The sequence below is a fragment of the Diplotaxodon limnothrissa genome, linkage group LG12 (genome assembly GCF_057381915.1).
Source record: "Diplotaxodon limnothrissa isolate DT_005_m linkage group LG12, D_limnothrissa_male_GT1.1, whole genome shotgun sequence".
NCBI classification, from domain to species: domain Eukaryota; kingdom Metazoa; phylum Chordata; class Actinopteri; order Cichliformes; family Cichlidae; genus Diplotaxodon; species Diplotaxodon limnothrissa.
Genome location: NC_140607.1, coordinates 32,463,769 through 32,488,873, shown reverse-complemented (window position 1 = coordinate 32,488,873; position 25,105 = coordinate 32,463,769). Strand labels below are relative to the sequence as shown.

Below are 25,105 nucleotides of genomic sequence, written 5' to 3'. Positions count from 1 at the left end.
ATGCCGATGCATCCAGTCACCTCCACGCTGATGTACCGGGGGATCTGCACCATCCCTGACATCCTCTCCTACAGCGCGCCGGTGAACCTGCCTGAAGACGAAGTAGAAGGTGAGAATAATGATACCTGCTCACATAGAACTGAATGTTATCAGGACTTGTGAGTATACGGGAGGTGTTACTTTGTGCAGCGGCAGTGTATGTGGCCGCGGTCAGCTCCTGCGGTGGAGTTCCTTTAAACTGACGCGCGGTCAGGACCTTGGACAGCGCTCGGAGAGCTTTGATTTAATACACAAGTATCGAGACTAGAAGTGATTTGGATTTTAAGGGCAGTTTTTATTTTCACAGTTCCCTTTCTTTATCTTGTTATATAAAACAGAATGTGCTACAATAATCCTCATTTTCGATTTTTTTTTCACTGATTGAATAAAAAAAAATTGTTTTCTGTCTATTCACATTATCACATCATTATTTTCCATAAGTTCAAAGCAGGATTTCTTAAGAAAGGAATTTTGTTATAAAACGTTGCTCTGTGAGGTTAGTGATGCATTGGCTCGATCTAGTACCAGAAGCTAGGGCTGGAATTCACTGGCCTGTTAAGCCTGGCCACACTGACACTGAATGGTTTAGAGATATTTTATGCATCTTATCCCCATCTTTCCTGAAGAATGTGAAGCATTTGTCCCACATCTGCAAGATTATTAAATTAAGGGTAAATCCCATCATTTTTAAAAAAGTTGAATACATCTGAAACATCACAGCACTAAATATCAACACCAAGAAGCATGCTGAAAAATGACAGCTACACAGGACAATGTGTATTTCAGGATCATGAGAGCGTTTATGCCAGGAGTGCTTGCAATATGAACCTGTGACATCTGCACATTATCATACAGCAGCCCCTGAGACATGACTGAAGTCCCCAAGTGGATGTGATTAGAGGAAGTTCTTGTTTTGCTGCAAGTGTGTTTATGCTGTAAGCTGACATATTAATGCTAAATGATTCGTCCCCTGCACCTCTGATCCTTTTCCCCCCATAATGATTAAACGCACTTTCTTTGAAAAACAAAGGACAAACACATTTCTGACAAATTCGACTCCTTCGCTGGACAGATTCAGAGAGATGAGTGGGCACACAAACCTTTAAAACCTTTTCTTGACAGCTGCATTTCATGTATATGTGTGAAGTACAGACAAGCCTGGTCTTGTGAAAAATTTCTGTCTGTGAGTGCTGGAGCACAGACACCAAGAAGCAAACTGCTAATGTTACCTGCAGGTGCACAAATTTTGTCTCACATAAACAGGTTTGCATTTGCAATACTTGCAAAGAACCACTTGTAAACACATAATACGGTTGGCACCTTCACACTGAGGTTGATGTTAATTATAAAAGCTGAGTGGAAGAGGCCAAATATATATTGGTTTTGACTCCCAGAGGGTATTCAAAGGCAGAACATCCCCAGTGCATTTTGAACATTCTGTTTCAGAAAACACCAGAAATATCCAGAAAAGCTAAGACACGCAATACACATCTCCCTTGTTCATTTAATGCTTTTTGCCTTTTTCTTTTCTTTCTTTTTTTTTTGCTTTGAAATCCAAAAAATAAATAAAATAAAATAAAGATCAAAGAGATACATGTCAATGCCAAAAGTGATCCTTGCATGATGTTATGCTCTTAATTTCAGCATTGCATCACAGTGCTTTATTGTCAAACATGTGTACTTCAGGTTTCAGAAGTAGCTCTTGACTGTTGAGACTGACAAATCTCAGTTTTCTTTTCACCCCACCCAACCACTTTACTGTCAGCTCTGGATGCAATAAACAAACAACACTTCATTTTAGCTGCAATTAGTCAAATCCACTTATCTGCCACATGTGTCAGGAGACAAAGTGAGCCATTTGGGTTTTACAGCTCAACTTATAGTGGCAGTTTGATTGGAGAAGGCTGTGGTAATGCACAGTTAACAGCAGTGACAGAGCCTTTTGCAGCTGTTGTGATGCTGTGTGAGGGATGCCTTAGAGAAAGCGAAAGAGGCAGACTTTTAAGCCAGCGTCAATGAAGGGATTTGAACATTGTTGTTGTTGTCGTTGTCAAGTGACAGCTTCACAGCTTTTCCCACTAGAAAGCACAAAATGAGAATAATATAGAACATGACAGGGCTGAATGGTTTGTTGAATAATAGCAGAAAAAGAAAATGAAATGTTATGTGCCAGTATTGGTGCTTACTTTTAGTTAACTAAATTTTAAATCTATGGAAACAATATTGATATTACTCTCATTATTGTTTTCAGTGTCGCAGAGATGGAAGACAGTAACGCAAGCTGGAGTTAATTTATTCTGTGCAACCACTGCAGCTCTTAGAAAGTGTATTAGCCAGTATTACCATAGCTTCATTTCCTATTTAAGCTGTAGACAGTATATAAAAGATGGGCATAGCTTCTGAGTCCTCTTTCACCCATAAATTGAACAGTAAAGCTTGAAACAGCCTCTGAGTCTAAGAAGTGAAGCCAGTTTCAGTTTTCTGTGACTTAATGCTCATTTTGTTCATTACTCATATTAGTCACTATGAGATTGTCTGTTATTAAGAAACAACTTCTGTCCTGTTGTTAGTAGGAACATAAATTGTTTCTGTTTATATTCTTAATCCAAATCTGCTGAGCACCTTCGTCTTCCACACAGCCAGAAAACCTATGTAAAACATCTCAGATGGAGGTTTCTATGTGACGTAAAGGCTTGTGCATTTTGCACTCAGTCTTATTCCAAAGGTGGAATTTATTACGACTGTTGGAGCAGCTGACAACTGCACAGACTCGCCCTTATTTTCTAGATGTTGCTGTCAAAAGTAGCAAGAAAGTGATGAGGAAGAATTGCATTAAAAACAGACATACATATTGTATAAAGATGCCACTGCAGTATTGGTGAGTGGTACGCTCCAGATGCCAAACATGATTTTTTTATGTGTGACATATTTTAACACAAAATCACATTTGGGTGATTTATTTATTTTTTAAATGTGCAGCTTATATAACGAATAACAGAAAAAATGTTTTTCTTCTTTATGTAACGACAAATTTTAAGTGAAAGACGAGGAGACAAGATTTTCATTCTGGATCTTAACTGACAAATTATGATCAAAAATAATGCCCAAACCCTAAATATGGATATCTGGAATAATATGGCTACTAGTACTTAAAGGCAATTTTAACAAACTGAACTTCCAGTGATAAAGTATTTCCTAGATTGGAGACACTGCAAATATTGAAAACATAAAAATTTAAAATATATAGTAACATCATTAAACATATTTTGATAAAATTTTGACAGCAGTGACGTTTCAGAAATGACTTGTAAATGAGGAACGCATTACCCGAGCGACCCTGTGGCTCTTCTCTAGAGAGGGACGAGAATTGGCTGGAAGTGTGAGGTGTCACAATCATCAGCTTGGCCGTCAGAGATTTGTCAGAAAATGAAATAGCACATTAGTGAATATGTGTATGTGAGCGCATGTAGAGGCATAGGAGGCTAAAGCCCTATTGGCACACATAACCAAGTACTTGATTTTCAATTACTGGCTTGGACACCCAAGGGAATGGACCAGTGGCACCAAACATCTTGACCAAGAAGGCTGTCAAAGCTATAATTGAAAAAAAAAAAGAAAAAGCAACTCAATTTTTTTCTAATGCTTTGTGTGTGTGTGCATGTGTGTGTGCGTGTGTGTGTGTGTGTGTGCATGAGAGAAACTTAGAGGTGGTAACAACTACTTTAATGTACAGTAATGTGACCATAATTTGAATTGGACTCCAGATTGTCCATTTCCCCTCCTACACAAGAGGAAAAAAAAAACAGTTGGTCATATTACAGGTGCTCAATATAGTTTAGACCTCCTCCACCACTACACACACACACACACACACACACACACACACACACACACACACACACACACACACACACACACACACACACACACATTTATATATACACACAGCTCAGTGTCAATATCACTGCAGGTGGAATTAAGTGGGTAGCCCATTTCCACACAGCCTAACAACAGCACTATTGGAAGTAGCTTCAAAATAGTCCCAAGGCTGAGCTTTAAGCATTTGTATCAGGTCCCAGAGAAAGGCTCATGGAAATAGATGCCAGGAGATGCTGGTACACACGCAAACGATAAGAGAGAAGCAAAATGTTTGCATTTTCTTAGCAAACTTGCGATAATACAGTTTGTTTATTGTTGCAGTTGAAATCTCCTCCGCCTTTTCCCCTGCACTGTTGAAATACACAAGAACATTGAAGGAAACATCTGCTGACACAACTTTTAGTTCCATCTTTTCTTCATTCCCTCTGTTTTATGACCGTGAGGACATCTTTGGAAGGAAATGTGCTTTTGTATCGTTTTTTAAATCAGCCCCAAATTTCCTCTGTTGCTGACAGACTCTTGGAAGCTTCGCCCCGAAAAAACACTCTGTATTCATCATGTATTCATCAGTAGTAAATAAATTCGGGCATTAAGGCAAATTAATCCATTTGACATACTTATGCAAACTGCTCAAAAAGCCAAACAAAAGGATAACTCACCAGTTTTCTAATAACATAATTTTCTGCCTAAAAGCAAGACCATTATAATGGCTATTTATGGAAGGAGTAAATGAATTCATAACAAAAATAAGTAAATATCACATTAGCATTATATTCTACATGTCTAGCTACCAGAAGGAAAATGTTAGTGCATATTAGTTTCAGCTATTTCACATGCTTGCAGGTATTATTACTCAGCACATGCAGCAAAATAAACATGTAAGCAGTCAGTATTTGACATAATTTGCATAGAATTTACAGTGAATAGACATTGTATTCGAAGATTTTAATAAAACCTGTCTTTATTTCTACTTTCACTGTGTTGGTATTAGTATTAAAAAAGATTCTCTTAATCATCATTACGGAAAGATGCAAGCATATCCCGACCCCAACCTGTCACAGAGCACCAGCAGGGACAAATCTCTCACGGAGCATTTTAAACTCACCAATTAACCATCTACACAGCAATTGAAATCAGTGCAGCCTACAAAGTTATCTCTCCATTTGTGCACACTTGTGGCAGAGTGAGGGGGCTTTCCTCGTTTCAAGATCAAACACAGATTCGACTGTCGTCTGCACCCCTCCCGTGGCACAGAGCCACCGAGATGGTGCAAACGGGAAGTGACTGGAACAATGAGACTGAAATCAGTGAGACTGAAAGCTGGATTTAGAGATACTGCATTTTTAGTATTATTTTATGAAATATCAAACAAATGATGGTGAGAATTTACCACTTCCTTCATATATTTGTGGTTACAACAATATCACTAAATGGAGCTTTATATGTTGCTTTGTGCCAGAGAAAAAGACACTCTGGTGGGAGAGAGAGGATGTGAATGTAAAACCTTCCTCAAACAACCAGCAGAGTTTGATTATTTGGATGATGAAACTACTGAAGTCAGCGTTTTTGTGGTAGTGTACAGGACTGACTGCAGAGCTTGTTTACTTCATCAAAATGCATTTAGAATATTGAATATTCAGATTTAGTTTATTCAATGAGTTTTCCTCTCAGTACCAGGCATTTAACATTTACTGGGGCTTCTTTTTCAGTTTTTTTAGTCATTCCCTTGGCAGAGTTTTTGTGACTGCAAATCGTTTTGACTGACAGCTACTCAAAAAAAACCACCGACACCACTGTGTTTCTAATGGCATAAACTGCCTGTGAGGCGTTGTTGATGTTTCTGCTCGACTCCTACTGTAGCTGCAGCAGCAACATTGACTCATTTCTTTGCCCTGAGGTGGAGGGTTGACTTCCATTCCTTTGGAAATACTTACATGAATACAAATGAAGATATTTAAAGACACCGGCATCTGCTCGGAAAGACAGAAATTATGCGTATAACGTATTGCTGGTGCAGAATCCGTAGGCGTTGCGGGGGTGTACTTCTAAGGGGTCAACTGAGACCATTTTAAAGCATATATATTGCTAAGAAGATTTGGACATAACAAATGACCAGTGCTGATAGATGAAGATACGCTGGCTCATTTTCAGGAGTGTGGAGTGTGCAAACGATCCAGAAGTGTTTACCAAAACCAAACACTTATTTTTCTCTCCTATTCACATCAGCTATCGACTGCTATTTGCATGCTCTCTCCTAGAAAGCCAAAATTAGCTCAATTATTGTTCTCGTTCAGAAAAAAACACCATGTTCTACCCTTAAATTGGATCCCCCCAAAAAACATGGCTTGCATCCTTGAATCCTTGAATGCTTTCATACCCTCCTGCAGAAGAGTTTGTTTTTATCTAAACACTTTCTCTTAAAAAAATATATTGAAAAAAAAAATTAACAATAAAGTGAATCAAGCTAATAAATGAAGTGCCTTTCTACTGCTGAAACCATCGCTCTTGTACTCACAAATCAAGTCCTTTTCACATTGATACAAGTCTGCCAAACATCAAGCTCAAGCTCAAAAGGGCTTTTGTTGATTAACAAAGAAGAAGGACGCACAGCAGCACAGACTGCTGTAATTTTTCAATTGCTCCAATTTTTAAAAAAAAAAAGCCAATAAAGCCAGCATATTCATTATGAATTTGACTTTTTATGCACATGGATTTGTGAGTACCAGTGAAGGACGGTGAGATAATGTTGCGTAAGTTTAGAAGAAAGATCAAAAAGGATATATAAAAAACACAAGCAAGACAAAAACATTAAAATAATTAATTTTAGAAGAGAAACCCAAGTGACAGGTGCGTGTCACTTGGGACGGCCATTAAAGCGCCGTCCTTGTATGTAATCAGGCTGAGGATAATAAATCTCACTTTGTTTTTCTTCCCATCTCTTCTCAGTTCTGCGTAGATGCAGGGTCATCTTACACAGCCTGTAAGACAAACAGGCAGGCAGACAGGACTGGATTTGAAAATGGATTTCATAAATGTATCACCTGCCTGGATGGAAAAGCTCTGCTTGACATAGATGGTGAAAAAGATGTTAACTGAGCCTCAAATGAGCCTCTTCTTAGAGGGCAAAGTGCCCCAGCACCACAGGTGTCACCACAAGGTCACAGACACACACAAAAAAATCTTAAAGGGTTTGAAAATTGTCTACCAGAAAAATATATGAAGGTTAATTTGATTAAGAGAATTTTAATTTTGAGGTTATGGAGTTGAAAAGCAATTTTTTTTCAGTACCATAAACAGCAAGCATAAAGCAGGGTGGGAATGGGCCTGACTTTATCTGGAGGTGACTGGATCACATCTCCATTCAAAACTCTGATGTATTGTTTTCACACTTTTTTGAATAAATCAACAAAATAAGGGGAGATTTTGAGGTATTCAGATATATTTTTTTTCTCTGAACAAAACCTCCTCTATGCAATATTTGTGGTGATATGACAAACAAAGCATTTCCCCCAATTTATTACCTAAGCAGAAGACAAGTCTTCATTTCTTTGCATACATCTTTTCTTCATAATGAGGAAAAGAAAAAGTTAAAGTCTTGACACTGACATTTATTATTTTCCTGACCCTTGTTATAGTTTAGTTATTTGACATTTCGATCCCATCGATATCTATATACTCATATAAATTCTGAGTTAATCAGTCAGTGTAATCTGGTATGGCATTCTATCACGCCAAAATGGGTTTTGATGAAAAACATGTGCTGCAGACTAACGGGGAATATCATGAAATGCTTTGATTATGGCTGCCTGGTGGCTTCAAGTTAAGTCATTTATTTCCATCTTGATTGATTGCCACAAAGAAGTGAATCCCGCAGACTTTATTACCTGTGAAATGAACTGTGATGAGTTCTGGGAGGTGAAGTGCTTTTTCTCCAGGGTAATATTCCTTTCCTTTGATGAACAATACACCAAAAGTCTTTATCACGCAATAATAGTGGTAGAAAAACAACATCCATAAGTGAGTGTGCACTGTTAGCCTGGTGGAACTGATGGGGGGAATGTACTGTGTAGTGGAGGCTTTTGATTCTTCCTGACTGACCTGTGCTTGAAGTGCTTCTGACAGGTTTTTGTCTTGTGGCTATCGGGCCCATCTCAGCTTGGCATCATCTGTGATAATGAAAACTTTATGCCTTGCAAAGAATAAGAGTGAGAGAAGAAAGATGGAAAGATCTCCATGTTTTTTTTTCCTTTTCAGAAAAGAAAAACTGAACATCAGACTAAAATTTCACTGCCTGTCACTGGCTACAGTCATTCAAATAAAGTTTTTCCCTGTGGTCACTTCAGTGCTGCATTGGCAAAGTTAAGGCACTTTAAATTTTCTAACGAAGGGTGGAATTTCATTTCAAACCCAAAGACGAGCTTTTCCCCACACACACACACACACACACACACACACACACACACACACACACACACACACACACACACACATTTATATATACACACAGCTCAGTGTCAATATCACTGCAGGTGGAATTAAGTGGGTAGCCCATTTCCACACAGCCTAACAACAGCACTATTGGAAGTAGCTTCAAAATAGTCCCAAGGCTGAGCTTTAAGCATTTGTATCAGGTCCCAGAGAAAGGCTCATGGAAATAGATGCCAGGAGATGCTGGTACACACGCAAACGATAAGAGAGAAGCAACACACACACACACACACACACACACACACACACACACACACACACACACACACACACACACACACACACACACACACACACACACACACACACTTCACCATATACTCCTTTCAAATCCCCAAGAGCCTTATTAGAAGCCTGTTATGGTAATATTTAAATCTTTTGGATGTCCAAGTCAGCCCATATCCAGCTAAAGATGGATTAAGGTTGCTATGAGTGTTTAAAAATAGTCACCCAAGGTTTGCACACACAGAGCAGAGCAGTGTTTTTCTCACAGTGATAAGGTCTCACATAAAGAGTGGGTGTGCTTCAATTACCGATCCAAAGCAGCCCTAAGCAGATGCAGGTCTGAATGAGGCAAAGAGGATCCCTGGCTCTGAAAAACAAGCCCTGGATTAGGTTCACGGATGCGTTGCTGTTACAAAAGCCCTGGCATTAGTCTGCTCAAAAAAACACCATGTGTAATTGGCAAAAGTTTTAAGTGAAGCTAAATTTATCCTGAAAATGGTTAAAAACCAAAACACTCAAAACTCTCAAGTAAATATTTTCATTGTTTAATCTATTTTCTGATTTTTTTTCTGTCTTAGCACTTTAATATGTTAATATGCTGTGTATTTGGTTAGTATTAAACTATAATATGTGTGACAGGATAAAAGCAAAAAACAAAGGGGGGAAACTAATCTTTATTTTTGACCCATTTATCTCATATTAGATCTGTAGAATAGCAACTGTTAATATCAATTTCTTAACTTGTTAGTACTAAAATAAATTAGACATTAATGTTACTTAATTAACTTTTACCTGTCAAAGAAAAAGTCCCAGTGTTGCTTAAAGGAAAACACTGCAGAGAAAGTGGAACTTGCGAGCCTTGTCGAGCCTTTTCCATTTATATGCATGAATAAGCTCCACTTCTAAGTGGTTCCTCACTTTGTTTAGAGCTGTGTACAGACTGTTTAGCAACTCCGTGCTGCTGCAAGGATGCAGCTCAATTCACTGATAAACAGCAGTATACAGGGAGCGTAGTGCAAAAGGGAGTGCACTGCACCTTTCTCTTGTGGGTGTTCTGCTTTAGAAGCTTGGCTCTTTCAGCCGCTGAGCTTAACTTGAGGTTTCATCCTATGTCAGATCACACCACAGGGGACTATGTGGCATTGCATCTGAAGGCCAACAAGCACCTCTGTACATCAAAGCAAATATCACATGCTTTCAGCGAAAATATTCCCACTTCCCTGGTGAAGCTATGGTCCCAGAAACAGAGCTGAAGAAGCAGCTTTAAAAAGAAAAAAATCGATTAAATGATGTATATTAATAAGGCAGAAGCTGAAAATTACATTAGTCGGAATTTAAAAGGCTGGAAGCAAAAATAAAAACTTTTGGGATGCAGTGTAAAATATAAATAAACACAATTCAATGGTAAACCCATATTTTATTCACAAAAGAATGTAGAAAACATCACATTTTTAAACTGGCACACTTGAATGGTTCAAAAAAGTTGGGACAGCGGCGTATTTATCCATGTATAGCATCCCATCTTGTTTTAACAACAGTCTGCAGGATAGTTGTTGGACTTCTAGGAGAGGAATGTTGTGAATTTAGCTGCTCCGCAGTCCTGGGTCTCCTTTGTAGTGTTTTTCATTTTATGATGTGCCAAATGTTTTCAGCTGGTGAAAGGTCTCGAGCGCTTGCAAGCCGGTTCATCACCCAGACCCTAATATTTTACGGGGGTATGTGTTGCTCTAAAACCATTCAACATTTATTGTGCTTTTCAATGTGTGTGAGCATCTTCCATAAGCAATAATACACAACCCATACCATCAGATATGCAGGGACCTGATAACATGTCAGGTGGTCTCTTTCCTCTTTAGTGAAGAAAATGTGATGTCCATATTTTCCAAATAGAATTTTAAATTTAGATTTGTCTGACCAAAGAACAGGTTTCCACTTTGCCTCCAATTTTAAATGAGATCAGCCCAGAAAAGACTGTGGTGTTTCTGGATCATATTCATATACACCCATTTCTTTGCATCATAGCATTTAACCTACATTTGTGGATAGCATGGTGAACTGTGTTCACATACATGTCCCTGAGTCCATGACAAAATCATTCCTGCAGTGCCACCTGAGGCCCTGAAGATCACAGGCATCCAATATTAATTTTAGGCTTTGTCTCTTGTGAACAGAAATTTCTAGATTCTAATAGTCTTTGATGATACTTTAAACTGTTAATGATGAGATATTAACAGTTTATGTTGAGGAACAATGTTTCACACTTTGTAGAAATATAGATATATATTTTGCAGATAGGTGAACATCTGCCCATTTTCTGAGAAACTCTGCCTCTAAGATGCTCCTTTTCGTATCCTGTCATGTTACTGACTTGTTGCGATTCAGAATCTAATGAGTTGCAAAAAGTTCCTACAGCTGCTTTTATTTAGACCTGTGTACAAGCCTTTTATTGTCCCATCCCAGCATTTTGAGATTTGTTACTGCCATCAAATTCAAAATTTCTTAATACAGAACAGTTTCTCAGTTCATAAATTTGATATGTTCTCTTCATTTATTTACATTTTATGCAGTTTCCCAAGTTTTTCTGAGCAGGGATTGAAAAAACATGGCATTTTAAAGGGAACTGCTCGTCACTTGTACGGCCTCTGGTTGATTTTTGAACAAGTCAAATTTGACATTTACAAACAACTTTTTCTCATTTTTAAATCTTTAAAATTTATTATGCATATCCTGAGAACCAGCCTATTCATTTATGTCCTCTGTTTTTGGTCTATATCTTTTGACTTATATGAGTGACCTTACAAAATCCTGATGTACTAAATAGAGGACATCCTGGGCTTTCAATTGATATTTCATGTGTTCGGGTGGCCTCCAAAGAGGCAGGAAATCTCAAAAAAGTTCATTGGGAAGGTTCTTTTTTCTCAGTTCTCAGGAGGATATGCTGATTTCAGAAAGCTGCTTCCTTATGAATTTTGTTAACAAGTTAAACAAAGGAAAAAAGTGAAAACATGACTAGGTACAAGTGAGTGAATGTAAGGACAAGCTTCTGGCTCGAAAGCTTTCACGATCTTCTGCATCTTCCCATTAAAAATGCCCTCTGGCACTGGTGCCCAGAGACAATGATGCCATTTTAAAGGCTAGCTAGGCTGAGCATTTAAAACCTGTTATACTCAACTTAAACAAGTATTTGTCTCTTTGATTAGTGTGCAGTGCAATTTAATTAATTGATTTTTCTTTTTTTAAATTATTGTTATAGAGAGAGTGTCTTCTTTACAGTACAGTTAGTACATAATACATATGAGTCCAGTCCATTTTGGGCAAAAGAATAAAATTAAAAGGAAAGAATAAAGCTGTATCTTCTGGGTAAAATTAAGATATAGTGCTATCTCTTTGAGAATTTATTTATCTGGATAGAATGTGGTCAAGAATAGAAAAATTAATTATTTTAGAGACTGATTAGTCAGCCTAGTCAGCCTATGGAGATTACACATGGTCTTCTTTACTTCAGAGATTTGTTACTTCATTCAAGTAGCACTCTGGCCTAGTTTCATGTGGAACCAAGTGGTTTTGATAAAATATTTGAACTAACTCTAAATTTTCCAGCATTATGCTCATGTATCTCACAGGACACGATAATCCATTCATTATATTTCAAGCCTGTACAACACAACAGTTTCAGTATTCTGTAAATGATGTTTGTCACCACATAAAATCATCCTCCAACAGGTTATTTTTAAATAACAAATATAATGATACACTATAACTACTAATAGTAACACTGCTACTTTGGCCTTTGAGCCATGAAAAGGCTTTCATGAAGGAGATCATTTGCAAAAACAGTTTTGGCACCTCATTTGAGAATGTGCTTGCTTCCTGCAAGGCACCAACATGTTTTAGCAGCGTCTGCTGGAAAGCCCCTCTTTCTAAAGTAAACAGATGGAGCAGGGTCCTCAGGTGGATACTGAGCTATTATTTTTTCTATAAACAATAACATCATACCCAGTGAAGGAAAAAACACAGCTGGAGGCTCTCGGTGATTCAGAATATATCTTCAGTTAGACATTTTGCAGTGGAAATTGATGTCAAAACAGCTGCTGTGAATGTCACCAGACTTGGCTTTATAAATTGCATATCCAGACGTAATCTGTTGAAAAACATGATTTTTAAGTAGCCTTGTCCCCTTCGTGCAGTTTCTTTTCTATCCTATGCATTTACTTGATTGTAACAGACTATTTCCTGGATTTACTACTATACAGTACAGCACAATTATATGCTCTTTTCTACCATCACTGACATTTTATGGGTTTTTTTTCTGCTGAGAAATTTGTTGTACTGTCACACTGTCGATATTACCTTAGGCTTGTCTATTCATTACCCTGCTTCAAATGATGTACACTCGTTTAGCATTAGAGTTCAGTAATTTAACGGCAGCTACTGGCTGCAAGCTGAAAAGTATTTTAAAAAAACAATTTTATTTTCCTTACCCAGAAAGCTTTTATTGGAACTAAATCATATAATAGAGACAGGTTATGTATTATTTAGTAGCAGCATTCCATTATTCATTCCAAACCTACTCAACATTTTTCTTATTTACACACCTAAATTATCTTTGTCTTTACTCTGACCTGATCTAAAACTTCCTCAGACGTGTGGGGAATTTAAATGTTCCTGAATCTTATTACAAATTCCGCATGAGATTTATCATCAGTTGTGAGGGACCAAGCAGCCAAAGCAAAGAGGAAACAGGCAAAAAAGTATCTTCAAAAAGGGTTTTCTTTATTTTAACCCTCAAAAAGTCCAAAATTAACAAAATTCAAAAACATATTTAGCAGGCCCATAAAAGAGGTCAACTAAAAATAACTTTACGAAAAGTAATTTCCAGAAACTTAAACAAAACAAAGTGAGACACAACTTAACTCACAAACTGACCTAATTACAAAGACACATGAGGGTAGCTTTTATAATGATTTGGCCAAACCATTTACACACAATAAGGGGGGGAAACAAAAACACACTAATATTAACTAAGCACAGAATAACCTAACTAAACCTAAAACACCCCTGCTCCTGGTAAGCCCATGGTTGGTCCTGCTGAGCAGGCATGTTGTTCCCAGAGTCCTCAGCCACGCCTTTTGCCCAGACAGGAAACAGCCACCGCCCAAACCCAGGTAACTCAAAGAAAGAGAAACATAATTAATATAACAAAACATTTTAGAAAAACCACACAATGCTACTATGTGCGCGCCTCATAATATCAGTGTTAGGTTTAACCAAATGATTAATGAAGAAAAGCAAACTAATAAAGTGAAAAAATGGACTGACTTACCCCTGTGTAGCTGATGCCATCACATCGGTCTTTAGTGATACATTTCATCTCAACAAACGAATTACAAATACTGCCAATCTGACATGTGATTTCCTGAGCACTATGTATTGTCTCTTTAAGATTCATCCCCAGCTCTGCTCTTGTGTGCTAATCAGGCTTGTAAGACGAGGATGTGACAAGTTTCAAATTGTAGGTGACTCGGTCGTGGATGTTGTTGCATAAATTAAGGGATTCAGTCCCTCGTGAAAGGTAAACAAGTGGAGAATGAAGGGAAATATGCAGTGGGGCAAAGAGGAGCAATTAACTGCTGAAAGATTTCCCATAGTGATTGAACTCAAGGTTTCAAAGTTTAGAAGAAGCTTTCTGCTGACACAGAGTAGTTGCAACACTTAATGCCCTTTGCTGTCGAGTTTGTTAGTTTATGTTTAAAGTAAGTGCTGTAAAAATAATACTAAAAACAAAAGAAAAAAAAACACACACACACATTACTCTGATTTCTTACTGTTGTAGTGTGGATTTCTAGTTGTCTGTGATGGGGGGAAAAAAACACTTAGAGTACCTCAGCCTCAGCTGCACTTAATTTGAACACTATCTGTCATAATGCGGCAGTGTGCAGGCAGGATGGGGACCCAATCGCAAACTCACGGAGGCAGGAATGAACTCAAAATTCACAGCTTTATTGCTGGAGAGCAAAACCATGCAAACTAAACTGGGAAACTATAACACACAGCCATGAATAAGGGAGAACACGACGCAGAACTGAGAGAGACGCGGACATAAATACACAGAGGGTTAATGAGGGAAGTGGGGGAACACAGGTGACACTGATAATCATAACGAGACACGGCAGGAGTAAACACAACACTGGCGGGAGACTGTCAAAGTAAAACAGGAAGGGCACAGAGGTGCAGACAGGAGGAGAGAGAAAGCACGGGGAGAGCACAGACATACCGGGCTGGGGAAACATGGAATAAAACACAAGGAGGGGAGGACTCACCGATACACAGAGGGGCACACAGGGGGTAAAGTCACAAGGGGAAATCAAATAAGGAACATCTTAACAGAACAACCTAGGAACCGAGGCATAAATAAGGAACAAAATACAAAACGCGCGAAAACTAAGAATGCTGGGTCAACATGGCCCAGGATCATGACACCATCAAACTAATAATTATTATTATTGTTATTTTTATAATTATTATCATTGTTGTTGTTAATACTGGTCAGTGGATGTGAGATTTGATATGTTAACATTATAAAAACATCAAAAGAAATGATTAAAAACTAAGGGACTCATCAGCTCCTACTTGTATGTCGTCTGCTACTCTAAACACTAAAACCCAAACACTCACAGTGGAGGATCCAACAGACTGGGATGGTTTCATTAACCAGGAAAAGGCAGAGATTTTGTACGCCAAAATCATAAAAATCAGAAGAAATGGTAGCTTTTTGATCATGTATTTGTATTTGTACAGTGTTAAAGTGGTGGATGCTCATGTTAAAATCATAATATTATATTAAAATTAATTTATAATTACATTTGAAATGGCAAATATATTAAAAATATTGCATGATAAGGTCATTTTGTGTACACATCATTTCTATGAGCCAAATACTCAAGCTTTGGATTACATGAATCTGCATGTGATTCATGTAAGAGGGGACGGGATATCCTTGAGATCCACATAGCAAGGAGGTCTGGCCCGGATCTGGTATCAAGCCGGCACTGCTGGCTGACTTCTGGCATGATATGTCATCCAGATATAGGCCAGGCCTGGCATAAATGGCACTGTCTATGTGATAGCATGCCATATCTGGCTCGATTGTGGTTTCGTTAATGTGGCCTAGGCCCATAGAAAACAGGTCTGGCCCGGATCTGGCATCAAGCTGGCACTTCGGACTGACTGGTATCATGGCAGAGTGTATGTCAACCAGATGTGCGCCATGTCTGGCAATGATAGCACTGTTTATGTGATGCCATGCAATATCTGACTCAATTGTGGTTTGGGTTATGTGGCCCAGGCTCATAGAAAACAGGTCTGGCCCGGATCTGCCATCAAGCTGGCACTTCTGACTGACTGGTGTCATGGCAAACTGTATGTCAACCAGATGTATGCCAGGTCTGGCAATGATGGCGCTATTTATGTTCCTATTTTCCTATTTTAGTTAGAAGATCCACATGCCATGTTGCAATACTGTACTGCTATGGTAGCCAACGTTTCAAATGCAGGTTTGACAGGTTTGTGAGTGTACACTTTATCCAAAACCTAGTGAGGTTTACTCATGTTTACCACTGGGTGGCTGTAGCTCATGCGGTAGAGCAGATCCCCTACTGATCGCAAGGTTAGTGGTTCGATCCCTGGCTCCTCCAGTCTGCATTTCACATCTGGCAAACCAGATCTGGGCCACCAAAGGGCCGTCATTCTTTGCCGTACGTGGGCCATGTGTAAGCACATTGTGTGGGCCAGATCCGGGCCATACCAATTTTGCTATGTGGGGAGGGGATATCCTTACTCTAGTCATACCAGCCAACATGTAGTTCAAACCTTCTGTATGTGAGGGCCAGCCAGTGAGACGATAACCGGCTCAAAGGGGTAGTAAAGCGAGGTTAGCTAAAACAGGTCATTTCAGACAGTGGATGAATTGAATATACCAAGGGATGGTATAAGATTAAGGATTATTCGGAACTGCGATAATGCAAGGCTGCAAGAAACCCAAACAGAAATATAGAATTGGGATTTACAATAAGTCACCCTTCAATGATAAATGAAAAATAAAAGACCTCTGTTCTAGTTTCAGGTTCATACACAGTGAAAACATAAACTGAAATGCAGCTCTCCTTCAATGAAAAGATTTAAATTGTCAAAAGAGAAAATAAACCAATGAACACTGATTTTAGAACAAGAAACTCTGAGCTATAGTGACAACTAAATATTCTTAGTAATACTGAAAAAATAACTAGACAGCTTGGGGACTCGAAGCTCTATGTACAAAAAGAGGAAGGGAAAGTATTTTAAGCAATGCTTATTCCCGTGATGTATCTTGATAAGATCTCATTGTTAGACCATTCCTGCCTCATAAAGGCCCATGCTGTTCAAACTCCATGGCTACAGCCTGAAATGCAGACTGGCTCTTAACAATTTGTAGTCTCATGATCCAAGGTATTGAATTTATAAGATTTTTTTTTTTGTCTCATCGGTAAGCTCCTCCTCCACAGAAACGGCTCCAAACATACTACAATTGAGGTTTGGTTTTAATGTGACTTGAGTTTGTAGTTTTTCTTCAACTGATGACAGAGAGTGCATACATTTGGATACAAACTGTAACTGATCATTTGTTAAGATACTTAATAACAAAACAGACTCAAATACAAAAAAGCCACACATCCAACAGATGTTTTCAATTTGGACTGCCAAATGTTTTGACACAAACATCTCAAGTCTCTTTGGACCCCACAATAATTAGATTTCTAACAAAATGATAAGTATGTGTTTGTGCTGTGGAGCTAGTTTAAAATCAGCTCATCACTTTTACTGTAGCAATTCCTTCACATTACAGTGAGTGATTTTATTTCATCTGATGATGCCATTCCTTACACAGAGAAGTTTTACAGTATTTTTGAGTTGCTGGTCCATTGGTAGTTTCCAATCTCATTTCAACCTGACTGTCATTTATTAAAGAATTGGCAGAAAGCATTTACCAGAATGTCTCTGTTTTCCCTCTCAGTGTGGCAGAATTACACACTATTTTTAGATAGTAAAAAAACAACAACCTTCTGTTATTTAATAAGTTTAAATCATCCCTATCAAAATACAAGGCAGAGACTACTGCCCTTACAGTTTGTCTTGATCTCATTGCGTTGTGTTCAAGGTTTTTTTTTTTTTTTTTGACTCTTTTTTTGGCAGTTAACTTGTGTTCTCCTGAGCTGCCAACCCCCATATAACTATGACTCAAGCAGTGATGCAGCATAACAAATGTGTCTTTGGTGTGTGGAAAATTTCCCACTTTCATATCCTCGTTTGCCGTAAGACTTCAGCTTGTGTGTGTTTGTGTGTGTGTCTTTTTCTGCAGAGATCCGTGAGGCCTTCAAAGTCTTTGACCGCGATGGGAATGGGTTCATCTCAAAGCAGGAGCTGGGCATGGCCATGCGTTCCCTTGGCTACATGCCAAATGAGGTGGAGTTGGAAGTCATCATCCAGAGACTGGACATGGATGGTGAGGCCAGCAAACAGATTGGATTTTACTATTTTAAATCACAAAAGCGCAGATGCTTTGTTCTGCTTTTGCCCACAAAACTAGGCTTTACTGCAGAAAAGAAAAAATCAGCTATAATGAACACTAACTGTTCCTCTTTTCTGCAGGTGACGGCCAGGTGGATTTTGAGGAGTTTGTTACTCTTCTGGGTCCAAAGCTCACAGCAGCTGGGTTACCAGACAAATTCAGTGGCACTGACTTTGACTCAGTTTTTTGGAAGGTGCTCATTATAAAACATTATTTCTTGTTATTAAAAGGAGACAAAGACATCATTAATGTGGTAAACTTCAAAGCTATTAAACATTTAGGTTCTTTAAAGGAATAGCTGTTTAAATTGTTACATCCACTGATTTGTTAATGGAATCCTGGATCTTTGTTTGCATGTGGCGGCAGTCTTATCACTTAGTCAAGTCAATTTTTCATGCAAAATAGATATTAATTTATTTACAGACACCTCATTAGACAATCAGCTGTTCATTTTGACAGTGTGATAGAAATTAGTGGGGATGTAGCTCATGTCAGGGTTGTTTTTGTTGTAGCTGTGTGATAATAGCATTGAAATGCCTGTCAAAAAAAATGAGGTTCCAAACTGAGTCTGAAAGAAAGGGAATTAATGTGAGTTTTTCATATGCTCAGTGCACAAAAGAAGAATCACACCTGCTGAGGGAGTCGAGAAGCCCAAGAGAGTGTTGCATAGCATCGTGTAACATTATATAACAGAATACTAGTATGACGCATGTGCTGCTGGATTGATCACACAGTGCCTTCAGTCACAACAGCGAGATGAGCTTAGGCTGAGCTCAATTCATATGTGACAAGCTGGGAGTGAGACTGGTGTCTGTGCAGTGATGCACAATATTGACACCAAAGGGTCATTTATGTGTCTGAGATGCCAGGGTGCTGACGAGACTGACCAGTGATCACTAATTAAGAAATAAAACATTGATAGTCAAATTAAGAATACATAATGCAGAATGGTTTTATTGTTCTGTGAACAAATTTCTCTTTAACAATTCTGTTCACATAAAAATGAGAAATGAGAAATTAATAGTAGTTTAGAAAGTAATTACACTCACCAGACATTTAATTAGGTAGACCTTGCAAGCACTGGGTTGCCTTAATTCTTTGTGGCATGGATTCAACAAGGTGCTAGAAACATTGCTTCGAGATCCGCTCCTCTCTGGATAGTTTCTTTTTTTCTGACCAGTCCCTGTATACCATAAAAAATGGTGGTGTGGAAAAATCCCAGTAGATCAGCATTTTCTGAAATACTCAGCCTAATATGGCACCAACAACCATTGCTCATTCAAAGTGATTTAAATCACCTTTCTTCCCTGTTCTAATGCTCAGTTTGAAATTGAGTTACTGCCATGTAATTAGCTGATCAGATATTTGTATTAAACAGTTGAAGAAGTGTATCTAAAACAGTGTTCAGGGAAAGTACTTTAGATTACACCAACTAAAGGGGAATGTAAGGGATGTGGTAAAGGCTAGTAAATACTTTTTTTGCTGCCTTATTCACCTTTATTAGATTGACTTCAGCGATTATGTTGCATTTGTTTTCCATTTTATGAAATATTTAAGATAATCTAATATTTATTATTTACTGAAAAAAACACAAAATCCCAAGGTTAAAATTTTAGATCTGGGGCACATGTTTCACCTAAAATGAGGAGCTTGCACTCAAATCAGAAATAGGATTTGTTGAGTAACAGATCCACCTGGGGAATCTCTCACTCAAATTTTCCTTTGATCTAAATGTCATTCATTTAGAAATCTAAAATGCACATTGATATCACTCATATTTTCCATCTTCTGGTAAAGCCTACACTGCAGAAAACATTTTCTTTAAATTACAAGACAGCAGTGCTATTTATGCACTTACATTCTCTTTATATTTTATGCCTGTGTGTGTTTATAGATTTCTGTCTTTGCATTTGAATGTTTTTACTGTGCCTTCCAGCCTGTGTCCACGTTAATGTTTGGTGTGTCTATCCCCAGTGTGACATGCAGAAGCTTACAGTGGAGGAGCTGAAGAGGCTACTGTATGACACCTTCTGTGATCATCTTTCCATGAAAGACATCGAAAACATCATAATGACTGAGGAGAATCACATAGAGAACCCCGAGGACTGCCAGGTGGACATAGACAGTAAGGAACCTCCTATATTTCAGCATACTGCTGTGTGTTTTGTACCCTGAAGTTAAAGCGAAAGTCTAGAACGTAATCAAGATTTTCTAGAGACAAAATAAATAAATAAATAAAATAAACAAATAAATGAATAAAATATGAATATTGAATAAAAAATAACATTCTGGGTTTTTTTTCTTCTTCTTTTTTTTTTTTTTAACTTTTAACTGCTTTGTAGAAATTAGCATTGCTTATAGGTTATAGGTCCCTAAAGCTATATGAAACATGGTGTAGCTCTTCATGGTGTATTTAAAAGATATGACATTTACATATAATAATGTATTATTTATGCTAATAACAATGTCTTTGTAAACAAAGCACAAGGTTTCCTGGGCTGTTCAGGCCCTGATAATCACAGACACTCTCTACACACAAATGGTTGTTAATTGTTGTAAATGATATCTGTTATTAATTTCACAAATGATCTTCACTTGTAAATTACATCACACTTGCAAGCTCTGTCCTTTTCTATGATTATGTATTTGTCTAAAGTATGAGATTTCGAATTATAGGGAAAGGCCAGTATAAATAGTAAAAGCACTAAAAGCAACAATAACAAGGACCATAGAAAGAAGATGAAAAGACAACAACACATAAAAGCAAGTCTGGAAAAAATGGGGCTTTTAAGAAGGGATTTAAAAGAAGTCACGATTCTGAGAGCCCTACCTCCCCAGGCAGGTCACTCCAAAGCTAAGGGGCCCTGCTAAAAAAGCACAGCCACCTTTAGATTTAAACTTTGACTTTGAAAAAGCCAAGAGGCCTCCACCTGTGGATCCAAAGCTGCTAACTGGCTTATATGGGGTCAGTATTTCTGTCATGTACTTCAGTGAGGAAAATCTTAAGATAAATTCTAGAATGATTAAGGAGTCAACAATAAGTAAGCCAGGATTGTGTAATGCGATACCATCTGCTAAACCTATCATGGTCTCTGGGTCTTTGAGTACTTTTTCTTTCTTAAATGTTTAATTCCTTTGGCTTTGTGTAAAGAAATGTATGTTCAAGTTCTTTTCTTTTTTTGTTTTCTCTTGACATTTTTTGTATTTTACTATATATTGTTAATTATTATATCTTTCCAGCAACCTCTGTCTAAATTTTTGCTTAGTATTAAAGGTCTACTTTTTAGGTTATCTCTGGTTTTTTGTGTATCTTGGTTGTCAGTGTTTATTTTTCTATATATGCCGTTGTTGTTATTCCCTTTTGTGTCCTAAGTCTTGTTCATCTCCTGCTTTGTATAGGTTTTTATTGCTTATTTTCTAGCCTTGTTTATTTAGTGAACTTCATTTAGTTCACTTTGTGTTTCCATTGTGTTTCACTTTGTCTGATGTTTGTTTGTCTTTCTGTGTTCACCTGGTCCTCTTGTCTTCTTCACGTGTCAAGTTAATCCAATTCTCCTATTCTGTTGTGTCACACTTCCTGTTTTATTTTATAACTGTTGGTCTCTGTGTCGTGTGTTGAGCTTAACTTCCCCCCGCCTCTCATTGTGTCTCCAGCTGTGTATCCCACCTGTTAGCTCTCCACTTGTGAACCTGTGTGTAATCTTGTCTCGTTCATTGCTGTGATGTCCTCATAGCTGTATCTTTCAGCTCTCTTCTCTGCATTGCTGAGTATCTCCTTGCTTGGTTCCCTGTGAGTCTGTCTTTTCGATCACTGGCTTTCTTCCCGAGTTGGCCCTGAAATTTTGGACTTTGTATTTTTGGACTAATCAACTTGTTTTGAATTAAGCTTCCGCCTTCCAGCATCCAATTCAGTTTGCTTGTACTTATATTGTCCCAAATCATAATAATAATACAGTAACAACTATTTACATTGTCGAACAGTATGAATACATTATTATTTCTTTCAGATTAAGTTCTCATACTTCAAAATTCCCCACAATCGCATTTGAAAACAAAAAACAAACAAACAAAAAAAAAAAAAACCACACCAAAACTCAGCCCTCCCATCAACCAGTTTCTCCCATCAGCAAGCTCACTCGATTAAAATGTGCTCTAGGTGCTTATCAGCAGTAAGTGAACTGCTGTGCTCTTATAGGCTGCTGTTCTGTAATATGAAAAATATGACATTATTTCTACTCCCCTCTGTCTTTCTTCTCACTCAGTGGGGGGAAAAAAACAAAACAGAAAAAACAAAACAAAAAAACAAATTATGCCTCTTTATTATTAGATACATGAAATTTGCTGATGATTTTCTCTCAAAAGTAATTTGATGTTTTCTCCTATGTAAATTGTTTTTAAACAATATTTTATCAATTTTCATTTATTTATTTTTTATTGGGGAAGCAGAGATGTAAAAGTACAACAGATATGAACTCTAACTTTACTGGAGATGATTCTGCAGCTGCGTTGGACCTAAACAATTACACCTTTGATTCACAATAGTTTTGATGATGTTTTGTCCTTTAATATGCCAGTCGGGTGCCCTTTCATTGGTTTATTGTTCCAAAACTCCAATTAACATTTCAATCTAGATGTAATTATGTAGCATACAGGTGTGAAAGCAAATTTTCTTGGCTGTGCACACTCCCCTTCATTTGTGTTCTTGTAGTTGTATGATTTTGTGGTGAGCTTTTCATTTGGAAATAACAATCAAATGTCTTTCAACCATTAAATAATACCAGATTCAGTGGACCTTCAGCTCATTTTGCTTTTCCTTGTGTCTCTTCCTACTTCCTTTTCCCCAGGCTCCAGCCCGACGCAGCAAGTCAAGCAAACTTGTGTGCGCAAAAGCCTGATATGCGCCTTTGCCATTGCTTTCATCATCAGCGTCATGCTCATCGCAGCTAATCAGGTGCTGCGAAGTGGCATGAAATAAGAGTTGAGGCGTTTTCTGCCTTGACCAGCATTTACTGGCTACCATAAAAGACTGTGAAGATGAAACTCAAAAACAAATACAGACAATCACATGCGTGTAAAATAAAACATGACTGTAGAATACAAAAACTGGAGTCCCCAAGGACACAGACATTTGTCTTGGTGGCAAATACACGCCGACAACTTACAGTTCCAAGGACACCTGGACCTTACGTACCAAGAAACAGTGGCGCTCTTATAATGGACAACTAACTACACATATCACTCTTCGTAACACAACATTTAGTATTCATTAGCTATGTGCATTTGAGCAGTGTTGCATTCAGTATGGTGGCAGCTATAGAGAGTTTAGTGACTGTCCAGTTTTGTATTTGTTCAGTGTACTATGGGGTTTGTTAATATTAAATAGAAAGAATCTGTGAAATATTGTGGGAAGTGTCAATGTGTGCAAGGTCTGGAGTGCACGGTGCTCTGCAGAAATTGTATGGGGTGCAACATTGTTCAGAACCACTTGGGAATAACAATAGCTTGGTAAGAAAGTGAGATAATAGTTTATAGGGTTTAATAGGTTTGCAGGGCGGTGGATGTGACTGTGTGGATGCTCCCATTCATTCACAGGCTGCGGGGCTTTGGTCTTAGCAGGATGGTGCAGGGTGAAGTAGGTTAACTGTTCTCGGGGGGAAGATGCTGAACTGACAGGCAACTGGCTGAAAATAACTGGTCATGCAGTAAACACTCGGCTCTGTCTGCTTTGCAGGCTTGAGACAATGATCATCATCTATGCATGACATGCATGGATTTAAACAGTCGTCTTGACACATTTGTAAAAGTTCTTCTTAATGTATTAATTGTTATGACTGTGTACTAGAGCTGTTTTCGATTCCTTAATGAAAACTGTGAGCAATTGTGTGTGGTGCAGGGTATCAGCATTCACAACAAATATAAAGCATACAACTGCATGACAAAGAAGGGCTGTGGTAATATACAGTATGCTCCTAGAAAAAGTCTTTTTTTTGGAATTGCTAAGCTATGGACATGCAGGCCTGAAGTCATCACACACTCACGGGGCAGTAACTGAGTAAAAAAATACATCACTCAAGTATTTAAAGAATATGCATCTGGTTGGTAATAGGGAAAAATGTGAAGCAATGTATTTTGTTCTTTTTAAGTGTTTTTATGTCTGGACATGTTGCTAAAGAGCAATAACTGTATGTGAAATAGACACAAGACGTTACACAAAACTCAGTACAGACATGAATCCTTGAAATTGTTTTGCATTAGTTTTCTATAGCACTTCTAGAGCAGATATATTTGGTGATGTTCAAGGGAAAATGGAACTACTGTCTTATTCATTGAGATGGAAAGCTCAAGCACGAGAAGACTGTATGTCTGAAGCTGCCCATTGAGTTAAAGTTTAACAGGGGCTGGATGGCAAAGAATTGCAATAAAATAATAACATGTGAAACAACACACAAAGTGTGTAGTTTAGATTGTTGTGCATGCAATTAGGTACGGTCTCTTGTTATTAATGTGTATTGTACATATAAGCCAACATTACCAAAGCTAAGGAGGAATCTGTGACTGGAGAACTGGGCCACATAAGGGCACAATTTCTGAAATCTGATCATTTTGAATTATTGAACAGAAATCAGAAATGCTGCAGTCTCTTATAAACTTGTATTTAACACCAGCCAAAGATATAAAAAAAAGCCCTCCACAGTACCCTGAAAAAAGACTCTATAAAGACAGATCTTATGAATATCCCTTGTTAAGTCGTGATGTATTGACCTTTTGATGATACTGTTTTCTGCCCAAGCCTCTACTGTGTTGTCTGAGATGCGAGTGTTTTAAGTGCTGCAGTGCTGTGTCCCTCATTCAGTAGATCTGAGTCAAATG

At 38.0% G+C, this 25,105-nt stretch overlaps 1 protein-coding gene across 1 annotated transcript; it reads left to right on the top strand.

Moving 5' to 3' along the window:
- Positions 1–23,210, top strand: cabp7a (calcium binding protein 7a). Its single transcript, XM_085368699.1, has 5 exons — positions 1–109; positions 18,026–18,169; positions 18,316–18,428; positions 20,210–20,360; positions 23,080–23,210. The coding sequence occupies exons 1-5, from the start codon at positions 1–3 to the stop codon at positions 23,208–23,210; spliced, it is 648 nt and encodes a 215-aa protein (XP_085224825.1).
- Positions 23,211–25,105: the final 1,895 nt, after the last annotated feature.

Coding starts and splice junctions, on each gene's coding strand:
- cabp7a (XM_085368699.1), top strand. CDS start 1: ATGCCGATGCATCCAGTCACCTCCACGCTGATGTACCGGGGGATCTGC. Junction 18,429..20,209: donor TTGACTCAGTTTTTTGGAAG/GTGCTCATTATA, acceptor GTCTATCCCCAG/TGTGACATGCAGAAGCTTAC. Junction 20,361..23,079: donor CTGCCAGGTGGACATAGACA/GTAAGGAACCTC, acceptor CCTTTTCCCCAG/GCTCCAGCCCGACGCAGCAA.